The sequence below is a fragment of the Zootoca vivipara genome, chromosome 5, assembly GCF_963506605.1.
Source record: "Zootoca vivipara chromosome 5, rZooViv1.1, whole genome shotgun sequence".
NCBI lineage: Eukaryota > Metazoa > Chordata > Lepidosauria > Squamata > Lacertidae > Zootoca > Zootoca vivipara.
The window spans coordinates 65308444-65319442 of NC_083280.1; the positions used below are offsets into that span (position 1 = coordinate 65308444).

The 10999-nt window shown below is 45.3% G+C and overlaps 1 protein-coding gene across 1 annotated transcript; it reads right to left on the reverse strand.

Annotated features, from left to right (window-relative positions):
• Positions 1–2955: 2955 nt before the first annotated feature.
• On the reverse strand, positions 2956–10085 carry LOC118096311 (uncharacterized). The gene is made up of 3 exons (XM_035137964.2): positions 9921–10085; positions 6567–8000; positions 2956–4401 (listed from the first exon to the last, which is right to left on the reverse strand). Exons 1-3 carry the CDS (start codon positions 9974–9976, stop codon positions 2997–2999), a joined length of 2895 nt encoding a protein of 964 aa, XP_034993855.2. The 5' UTR covers positions 9977–10085; the 3' UTR covers positions 2956–2996.
• Positions 10086–10999: the final 914 nt, after the last annotated feature.

The following is a 10999-nucleotide window of genomic DNA, read 5'->3' on the forward strand; positions in this document are numbered from 1 at the left end:
TCCATGCAGCTCCCATGGTCAGCGGTGTTCAGGGTCACACTCGCCTCCCTCCCTCCCCATAAAGGTCAGCAATCGGGATGACCACCCTTCAGAGCAAGGAACCTCCAAAAGGAAGGTTCTGGTGGAATGAGAGGCACCGGCACCCACTCTGTTCCCAATGCAATTTGGAACCAGTTTAGCATTTTGACATGAGGAAATTTACAGACATCCAATCCCTCCCCTGCATTTGCTGAAGTGCTACAGTGCTGGTGAGGGAAGGAGGGATGCATTTGCAAAAGAGTGGAGGAAGTGAGAAGCCATCGGGGTCACAGAGAGAGACATTCAGCGGGGGAGGCAGTTTGTTATCCTGAAAGAGACCACCCCAGAAGGTTGCTGGTTGCCCCCCCCCCATTCTGTCCTCCAGTTCAAATAGCCTGGATAACAATGACGACAATAACAACAATTTATTATTTATACCCCACCCATCTGGCTGAGTTCCCCCAGCCCCTCTGGGAGGCTTCCATACAATAAAATACAATAAAACATCAGTCCTTAAAAACATCCCTAAACAGGGCTGTCTTCAGATGTCTTCTAAAAGTGGGATAGTTGTTTATTTCCTTGACATCTGATAGGAGGGTGTTCCACAGGGCAGCTGCCACTACTGAGAAGGCCCTCCGCCTTCTTGGCAACAGCCCCGCTGGATTGAAAATGCTGCTGGTCAGTGCAAGGCTGGAGAACGTTAAAGCTGGCGTGTAGGCATGTTAATCTGCCTCGGCCCCACCAGGATAATAGTAATAATTTTATTTGGGTTCCACTCATCTGACTGGGTTGCCCCAGCCACCCTGGGCATTTCCCAACAGATATAAAAACATAACAAAACATTCAGATGTCTTCTGAAAGTTGGGGAGTTCTTTATCTGATGGGAGGGCGTTCCACAGGGTGGGCGCCACTACCAAGAAGGCCCTCTGCCTGGTTCCCTGTAACTTCACTTCTCGCCACGAGGGAACCACCAGGAGGTTCTCGAAGGAGGAGCTCAATGTCAGAGCTGAACGATGGTGGTTCAGGTCTTCTGTGTACATGACTGCTACAATCACAAATCCAACTTCACACCTCATTGTAGCAAAAATCCAGATTGCCAGATTACTCATCTGCTAGGTCAGTGGTGGTGAACCTATGGCACGTGTGCTAGAGTTCACTCTCTGTGGGCACGTGCGCCATTGCCCCAGCAGGGCCATAGCTTCCGTGCTGGGGGTGGGGGAGGAGGAGGAGAGGAGGATGCACGTGCAAGCAGGAGTGGAGGCGGGGATCATAGCTGCCAAGTCTCCTGTTTTCCCCGGGAATTCCCCGTTTTCCCAGCTGTTCCTAGCTGAAAAAATGGATTTTTTTGTTTTCCCCGGTTTATTCTGGCATTGCGGCCATTTTGGAACTGGGCGGAGCATGCTCAGAAGCGACTTTTGATGCTGCTCTGCCCAGTTCCAAAATGGCTGCAGTGCGACTTCTGGCGTGGCGGCCATTTTGGAACTGGGCAAAGCAGCATCAAAAGTCACTTCTGAGCATGCTCCGCCCAGTTCCAAAATGGCGCCACTGCTACTTCCGGTCTGCTATTTCCGGCCCGGTCCCTTATTTCTCTGACAGGAACTTGGCAGGTATGGCGGGAATCTCTCAGAAGTGGAGTGGAGGCTTCGAGCTGAGAGATCCCCGCCTCCACTCCTGCTGTAGGAGCGGGATTGGGCAGCTCAGCTGAGGAGTGCCTGGCTGCCTTCAGGTGGTGCAGGGGCTCTCAAATGCAGCTTCTGGGCTGCCTCCACCTTCCCCAACCCCTGCAACTATTCAGCCTGGCTGCCTTCAGGTGGTGCAGGGGCTCTGATGCGGAGGTGGGGGCTCCTTTAAACTTCTCCCTTGAGAGGAGTGCAGCTGCAAACCACACACTGGAAAGTGTGATGGAGCCTGCACCTCCCCAGCTGAGCAGCCCTGATCCAACTAGTTCCCGTGTAAGCAGCAATGCTGCCTAGTGGAGCAAGCAGAAGCAGGCTGGGTGGTGGTGGTTGGCAATGACATCCCTTACCTGCTCGCTTGCCGCCCGGCCCGCCTTCCCTCACTAGGAAAACGGAAGTGTGGCACTCAAAATGGAAGTTATATTCACAACAGAGCATGTTCAGCTTCTGAAAAAAGTTCCAAAACTGGAACACTCATTTCCGGGTTGGAAGTGTTCAGGTTCCAAGTAGTTCGAGAACTAAGCTGTTCGAAATCTGAGGTACCACTGTATTTATTTTTCTCAATTTGAACAGTATTTATTTTCCCTGATTTGAACTGTATTTATCCCTCCCCCCCCGCCCCGTGGTGATTTTCTTGAGTCAAAATGAGAGTACCCCTAAACATTTTTTAAGGGGAAAAAGCACTGAGTTATACCATAAAATTATGTATCAATGGAAAGATGATTTAATGAAGAATATAATGCAATAACTTTTATGAAAGATTATTTATTACAACAGCGGTCATAAAGAAGAAACATAAGACACACATTAAAAATGAGATATACAGGTTAAAATGCAGTCTTGGCACCTTGCAATAAATACCGGTAAGTGGGTTTTGGGTTGCAGTTTGGGCACTCGGTCTCTAAAAGGTTTGCCATCACTGTGCTAGGTCAAACCTGTTTCTTTGTTTCTTAGCCAGCAAAATCCAGTCACGTGCAAACCAACACAGAGATGTAACTATTTTGCTCTGGTTACTGTGCAGACCGGAACTATTTCTTACTGAAGTTGATACATTCTGCTCTGCAAAGCTCACAGTTTAAGTTTTCAGTTCAACAGAATTAAAAAGACAGCTTACTTCACTTTTAAAAACAAAAGGCGTCATGTTACATGTTTTAAAAGCATTATATATTAATATCTCATAACCCTAAATGTTTCTATTTAATAAAAATTATATATATATATATATATATATATATATATATATATATATATATATATATGGAAGAGCTTGAAGGAAGAACCAAGTACCACATATTGAAACGTTTAGCTTTGTAACTGCAAAAGAGCACTGATATATTCTTCATTATCAGGATCCATTTCCAGGGCTCGTTCGTAACACTCAATTGCTTGCTGCTTTTCCCCATCGAGCTGGTGAATGAATCCACGGATGCCCAAACTCGTAGCATCTGCAGGACCTGCCTTAATTCTCTTTTCTATTAACTTCTTCAAATTACGCTTGCATTGATATCCTGGAAGTGATTCACTTTCAATTCTCAGCCCGGCCAGATAGTGTTCAACAGCCTCAGATTCCATTTTTTTGTGGTATTCCAGAAAGCGCCCATAATTGAAGTGGAGCTGCTGTTCCTCTGAACAAGTAAGTTTCCTCATTGTAAACACTTTCTGAAAAGTCTCTTCTGCTTTCTGGAGCTCTTTCCCTTGTGCATACATGTTTGCAAGATCCAGGTGAGCAAGGGCAAATTTGGTTTTGCGCTCTATCGCCTCTTCGAAATAAAAAATGCATAGCCTGATCAATTCTGCCTTCTGTTCTCTGTCTCCTGATTTTTTAATCTCAAAATACTTTGCTCTGTAGCAAAGCCCTATCTGGTGATGCAGGAAGGCTTTGTTTGGTGTCAAGCTCAATGCTTTCTTCAAAAGCTCCAGGGATCTTTCCACATCACCATTTTTCCTTAAAAAAATGGCTGCATACCTCAGCACGTAAGGAACGCTTGGGTTCTTTTCGAGGGCCTCCTTGATATACTTTCCCCCTTCTTCAGTGTTATTAGTTTGCTGCAGCTTTAACGCAAGGAGAGGCAAGACTAATGCATCATTCGGATTCAGTTTTGCTGCCTTCTTCAAGAACTCCAGAGATGAACCTTCTGCAGCAGATCTTCTTTCATACCCTTTCTCCAGGCGATAGACTGAGATTGCATAGCCAGAATTGAATTCTGGGTTTTCAGGTTCTTTTTCCAGGGCCTTTGCAAAGCTCTCTTTGGCTTCTGCAGTATAATTCTGGCCAAACATTAGCTGTGCCCACCCCTTTTCATAGTACGTCTGTGGGAGTTCCATCCTATAGGGAGAGGCACTTCCATTTTCTTTGCAGGTAGTTTCCACCTTGTTTACGTAGGTCTGTGCTTCTGTAAGTTTGCCCATGCGGCAGTACATCCAAGCATAGTTGCCCCATGTAACAAGGCTTGCCTTTTCGACTTCTTCCGGGTACTCTATTTTAACAGCCTCTTCAGCCCTCTGTAAATCTTCCAGAGCCTCTTCCTGCTTGCCATTCAAGTATTTTACATAGGCCAGCAGGTTATAAATTCCGACGTTGGATAGTAGATGCTCAGTCTTTGTGGCAATTCTTTCCTCTAATTCATTGCGATCCATGGCCTCCATCAACACTGCCCAAGTAAAATGGCATTCAAGCTGCTGGAGGATCTCGTATAAAAGTTTTTCGCTGCAAAATTGAGAGGGGGGGGGGAGAGAGGCACTTTAAAATTTTTGCAAAGAAAGGCAGATTCCTGCATATCATCCTATTTTTTTAGAAAGGTGTTTGGCAACTGACTTCATTTGTGCATTTTTTTAACCTCTTGGTTTTTCTTCCATGTTTACAGCTAGCACTTACTAGTTGCTGTGCTATCTTGGTGGGTCTGTACTGGATTCCTTTGATATGTATTCACATGATATTATTTGATATAAGTCATTCCATTTTAAAGTTATGTTTTATTATGACTTTTTGTGTTGGATCAGATTATTGTAAGGCGTGTGTTCTTTCATGTGAATGTTGTTGTAAAACGCCTTTTGTATAGTAATATAGAAAGGCGGTATACAAATTAAAAAGTGAAATGAAATGAAATTTCACATGTAAGCCATGTGCAGCATGTTTCCTCCATGTGCAAGCTAAAGACTAACTAAAGCTTGTCAGAAAGGTTTACTGTATGCTGGCATCTGCAAACATCAAACGAGTGCTTTTTGTTTTAAGAACCTAAAAAGGTTTTGCTAGATTTGAACCAGACTCCATCTAGTCCTGGGGTCCCCAAACTAAGGCCCGGGGGCCGGATGCGGCCCAATCATCTTCTCAATCCGGCCCGCGGACGGTCCGGGAATCAGCATGTTTTTACATGAATAGAATGTGTCCTTTTATTTAAAATGCATCTCTGGGTTATTTGTGAGGCCTGCCTGGTGTTTTTACATGAATAGAATGTGTCCTTTTATTTAAAATGCATCTCTGGGTTATTTGTGGGGCATAGGAATTTGTTCATACTTTTTTTCAAAATATAGTCCGGCCCCCCACAAGGTCTGAGGGACAGTGGACAGTGAAAAAGTTTGCTGACCCCTGATCTAGTCAACCATCCTAACTAGGGTTGCCAGTAAAAGCCTGCCTCAACCGAGAGGTCAATTTTAAAAACTCGCAAATTACCAGTATTTCCCATCTTAGAATGAAATCCAAGCTGGAGATGAACTACCAGTTTTTCTGTCTGGGAAATGCACTGCACATTGGCGTCAATAAGACATTAGCATCAGCACTGATTGGCTGTGGCTCCCCAGGGTTTCAAGCAGGAATCTTGCCCAGCTTGCCCATCAGGGATTGAGCCTGGGAGGTTGTGCATGCAAAGTATGTCTTCTACCACTGTTTAACGGCCATGTAGACCTTCCCTCCAGTGGCAAACGGTGCTGCTTGCTGCCCGGGGCGGCACCCCTTGGGAGCGGGGCGTCGCTCCGCAGCGCGCATGCGTCCTGACGCATGTGTCGTGACGTAATGACGCATGCGCCAGGTTGTGCTGTCCGTATGGGTTGGCGCTGCTGCTCTGCTCGGCTGGTGCGCTCTGAAGCAGTGCGCACTACGGAGTGGGTTGCCGGGCGGCGCCGGCAAACTGCGAGCAAGCCGCAGAGAGGCTTGCTCGTGGTTTGCCGCCACCGCCGCCACCACCCAGCAACCTGCTCCATAGTGCACTCTACTTCTTCCTGCTTGGGCGGAGGAGGCAAGGGGCGGGCCAGGGGCCGGGGGTGCTGCCCCTGCACGCACTGCCCCCTCCAGAGTGGAGCTAGGGGCGGCCCGCCCCCTTCACCCATCCATTGCTACGTGCCTGCTTCCCCCTCAATGCAAGAATTTATGGGGTAGAGTGAGTATACTGCCTGGGAGAAATTGGAACAGAACCGGCATGTGCTCAGGGCCTCCTACACAATTGCAAGTCGAGTGTCTGTGGACAGCTCACTACAAAGTGCAGATGGGAGAACAAGCTTAGACTGTCCCTATGAAATGCTAGTTTTCCTCAGGCAAGGGCTTTTTCACACGAGGAAGCATGCACTTCTACAATATGCATTTACATGCAATTAGGGACTCTTGCATAATTACCACAATCTATTAAGGGAGTGGCTACAGTAATAATTTGTTAAGGGAGGCTATAAAACATAGCGGCCAGAGCAATAACATCCAAAACAGTAAAATGCTTAGCCTTAACAAGACCATCATCAACTTAATTCCTGGACTGTAATGGAATAAGAATGGAATACTGTGGAACAAGGAGGTGGTGAATGTTCACACACACACACACACACACACACACACACACACACACTATTAATAAAGTAGCTCAAAGCACCACGTGTAGAAATGTTTACCTTTGTACAGAATGCCTCAACTCCAAGAGAACACTGCCATATTCTTCATTCTCAGGATCCATTTCCAGAGCTTGTTCATAACACTCAATTGCTTGCTGCTTTTCCCCATCGAGCTGGTGAATGAATCCACGGATGCCCAAACTCTTAGCATCTGCAGGACCTTCCTTAATTCTCTTTTCTATTAACGTCTTCAAATTCCATTTGCATTTATTTCTCTCAAATGATTCATTTTCAATCCTCAGCCCAGCCAGATAGAGTTCAACAGCCTCAGATTCTGAATTTTTGTGATTTTCCAGAAAGTGCCCGTAATTGAAGTGGAGCTGCTGTTCCTCTGAACAAGTGAGCTTCTTTGCTGCATATGCTTTCTGAAATGTCTCCTCTGCTTTTTGGAACTCTTTCCCTTCTGCATACATATTTGCAAGGTTCAGATAAGCATAAACATGTTTGGTTTTGCGTTCCACTGCCACTTTAAAATAAAAGATGCACAGTCTGATCAGTTCTGCCATCTGTTCACTGTCCTGATACAGGTCTTTTGATCCATTAAGTTTCAAATACTGTGCTCTGTAGCAAAGCCCCATCTGGTAATGCAGGGTGCCTGAGTTTGGTGTCAAGATCAATGCCTCCTTCAAGAGCTCCAGGGATCTTTCCACATCACCTTTTTTCCTGTAAAACATGGCAGCGTACCTCAGCACATAAGGAAGGCCAGGGTGTTTGCCTAGCGCTTCTTCAATGAACTCTTCTCCTTCTTCCACTTTCCTAGTTTCCTGCAGCTTCAATGCAAGGAATGACAAGACAAAGGCATCATCCGGATTCAGTTTTGCTGCCTTCTTCAAGAACTCCAGAGATGAACCTTCTGCAGCAGATCTTCTTTCATACCCTTTCTCCAGGCGATAGACTGAGATTGCATAGCCAGAATTGAATTCCGGGTTTTCAGGTTCTTTTTCCAGGGCCTTTACAAAGCTCTTTTTGGCTTCTGCAGTATAATTCTGGCCAAACATTAGCTGTGCCCACCCCTTTTCACAGCACACCTGTGGGAGTTCCATCCTATAAGGAGAGGCACTTCCATGTTGCGTGCAGGTACGTTCCACCTTTTTAATGTAGGTGTGTGCTTCTGTAAGTTTGTCCATGTGGTAATACACCCACGCATAATTGCCCCATGTAACAAGGCTTGCCTTTCCGACTTCTTCTGGATCCTCTATTTTTACATTCTCTTCAGCTTTTTGTAAAATTTCCAAAGCCTCTTCTTTCTTGCCATTCAAATACTTTACATAGGCCAGCAGGTTATAACGTTGAACTCTGCCCCCTAAAAACTTGATCTGGTCAGCAATTCTTCCCTCTAATTCATCAGGAACAATGTCTTCCTCCAGCAATGTCCACGTAAAATGGCAGTCCATTTGCTGGAGTATTTTATATAAAGGATCCTTGGAAATGTCACTACACAATGAAAATAAAAAGAGACAGACACATTACTAAGTTGCAAAGAAAGGCTGAGGCAAGCTTATCATTATTTGTATTGGTCCTCCCATATTGACAGAGCATCCCATATTGACAGAGCGTGCAAGGGAGAAAGATGCAGCCGCAGCCCACCCCCCTGTGCTGGCTCCTGGCTGCTCTCATGCAAGTCATAGAGCCTCTCCTGGCAAGGAGTGAGCGGGAGTGGGCAGAGAGGGAGAGGAGAGAGAGAGAGGTCCGGAATGGGCAGGACTCCCCAGAGAAGCGGCCAGTGATCCCTGGGACTACGAGGGATTGCTAAGGCAAAGCGATGACAGACAAGAAGGGGAAATGGGTGTCTATCAGTCACAGGTATTGGTTGCTTTACGTTGCTTCTCCCACACCAGGTTTTTACAGAGCTGCTGTTGCGAAGACACAAAGCACAACAGGCAAAAAAGTCTGCTTTGAAGGGCGCACTAGATATATATATATATTTAAAGAAACAAATGAAGGTTTTTGAAGTTCAGGGCTCCTTTTCACGGCCTTTCAATAATTAGCTAAGCAATGGAGCCAACGCCAAAGGGAAAAAGAGGTGTGGGTGTGTGCATCCTTACATATGTTTACTCGGAAGCAAGTACCATTGAGTTTAATGGCACTTATTCCCAAGTAAGCACACACAGGGTTGCATCATGAATAAGCAGTGAGACAGCAATAAATGCGCTGCTGCTGTTGCTTCCTCTCTCACTTGCAATGCAACTCGCCAGATCAGGATGGGGGTGGGGAGGAGGGCAAAAGTCAAGTTATCTGTAAAACTTTGTGCCGCCGCCCTCCTCTTCTCCCCCCCCTCCTTTACTTTCTAAAAGATCAGCTGTCACTTTTACTACTGAAAGTCCAGACTAATTAAAAACTATCTTTTAAATCCCCCCCACACACATTCATGCCTTCTGAGTACAAAAGAACATTTTACATCTAGCCCCTCGGATGGAGGGAACTCTTAAAGTGTGTTCTAAAGTGCTCTTCCCCCACCTCGCCTCTCCCCATCCCCTCGCATGGGCGCCGTGCCACACCCCACACCCCTGTGGGTGACGTGCCCTGCCCCACCACTCCGGGTACCAAAACCCCAGCTCAGCCACTGGCCAAGAGTCCTCGGACCCGTGACAACTAGGGTCCAAAGTGTGTGAGGCTAAATAACACATACACACCAAATTCATGTACTCTCTGCTTGCCTTTTTTGTGCACTCATGCCCCTAGATTAAGGTTACCAGATTTTTTTTTCAATGAATCCGGGGACACTTTTCAACTTCAATGGATTTTGTATGGGGACTGGTTTGTAAATCCAGGGACTGTCCCCAGGAAACAGGGACATCTGGTAACCTTGACCTAGATCCCACTTTCTCAGCTTGGTGTCATTGGTGCATGCCGAGGAAGCAAAAAATATCTATCCCAAAGTACAGAGAGAAAATACAGCGAGCTAACCAGGCAGGAATAGGTCTCATCTTGAATCTCCAGTTCACTGCATTTCTCTGCTGTTTATTGAGAAAGAGGCTTTTTGAATTAAAAAATGCAGCTAACTGGTGAGTCAGGCAGAGAAGTATTCCTACATGGGTAACTCTCTACAAAACCAAGTAGGTGAGGTGGTTACGTGGTAAACCAATTTTCTAAGTTTTTCTGAGAGTCATCCCAGTACCAATGAATTCCCATTTGGTGACAATGCCACAGTGGGTCTTTTTTGTGATAGCGACCAGTCTCAAATGCCCTCCCTCAAGTAATTTTAAAGCTCCATATTTCTTTATCTATCTATATTTCTTTACCTGGCAGAGCAAAGGGAGAAAAAGTGTTTCTTTATCTATAGCATTCATATGAATAATACTGTATAAACAAGAAGCAAGCACTGTACACAGTAACGTATTATTTGTTACTTACCCCATAATCTCAGATTGCTTATAAGGTGTAATGAAACTTGACCTTCGTCTTCTCATAAAACTGGGTATGGTAGGGAGAGCTCCTTCCTCTTTATAGCCCTTCACAGTGTTTAGGAGAATCTGTTATCTGCTTGTCAAAGGAAAATGGAAAGTGAAACTTATGAGCTCAAAATCCTGGAAACAGAAACCACACACACACCCCAAAAAGGGAATCTGCTTCCTGTTCCTCTGATCCCATGACACTGTTTAGACTAGACTACCGTACTACCAGGGAGTAAAAGCTGAATCCTATAAATGCTGAAAAACAAGTGAGCCCCACAATAAGTGTGCATATACTGTAGATTTGCAGCCTGAGCCACACTTGAGTACAGAAGGGGTATGCTTCTGTTCAGTTCAACTGTTTTTAAATAGTTGCCTCCTGTAGTACACAACAGGATATTTAAGTGGAAAGTGAAACTTAAGAGATGGGTGGAGAACTGCATGGGAAAATTCAGGGAAGTGTGAATTGTGAAGAATGCCTGTTTCAATTCACGTGATGTTTCTGGAAAGTGCAGATTATTGGTGATTTTGCCTTTAAATCCAAACTGTATCCAATTTCTTTTCGACCCCTATTAGTAAGTCACAAGGGGCTTCTTTCTTAGTTAATACATATGGTACATCCATAATTTGAAGCAAAAACTATATGTCGCTTTTATCGATCTAAAGTCAGCTTTCGATACGGTCCCTAGACACGCATTGTGGCAGGAACTGGGAAATAATTGGATATAGACCGTCGTCTATTATTTCTCATCAAAACATTATATACTGACACATCAATACAAGTAAAGGTGGATCTGGCCGGTCATCTTACTACTAGAATTAAGACCATTACTGGAGTCAAACAGGGAAGCATTTTGGTGCCTTTCCTGTTTAATTTTTATATTAATGACATGGTTAAATAACTGGAGGGCCTACAGTTTGCCCCTGTCACAATTTCCGACCAAAAACTCCCGGTCTTAATGTATGCTGATGACCTAGTACAGGCACCCCCAAACTGCGGCCCTCCAGATGTTTTGGCCTACAACTCCCATGATCCCTAGC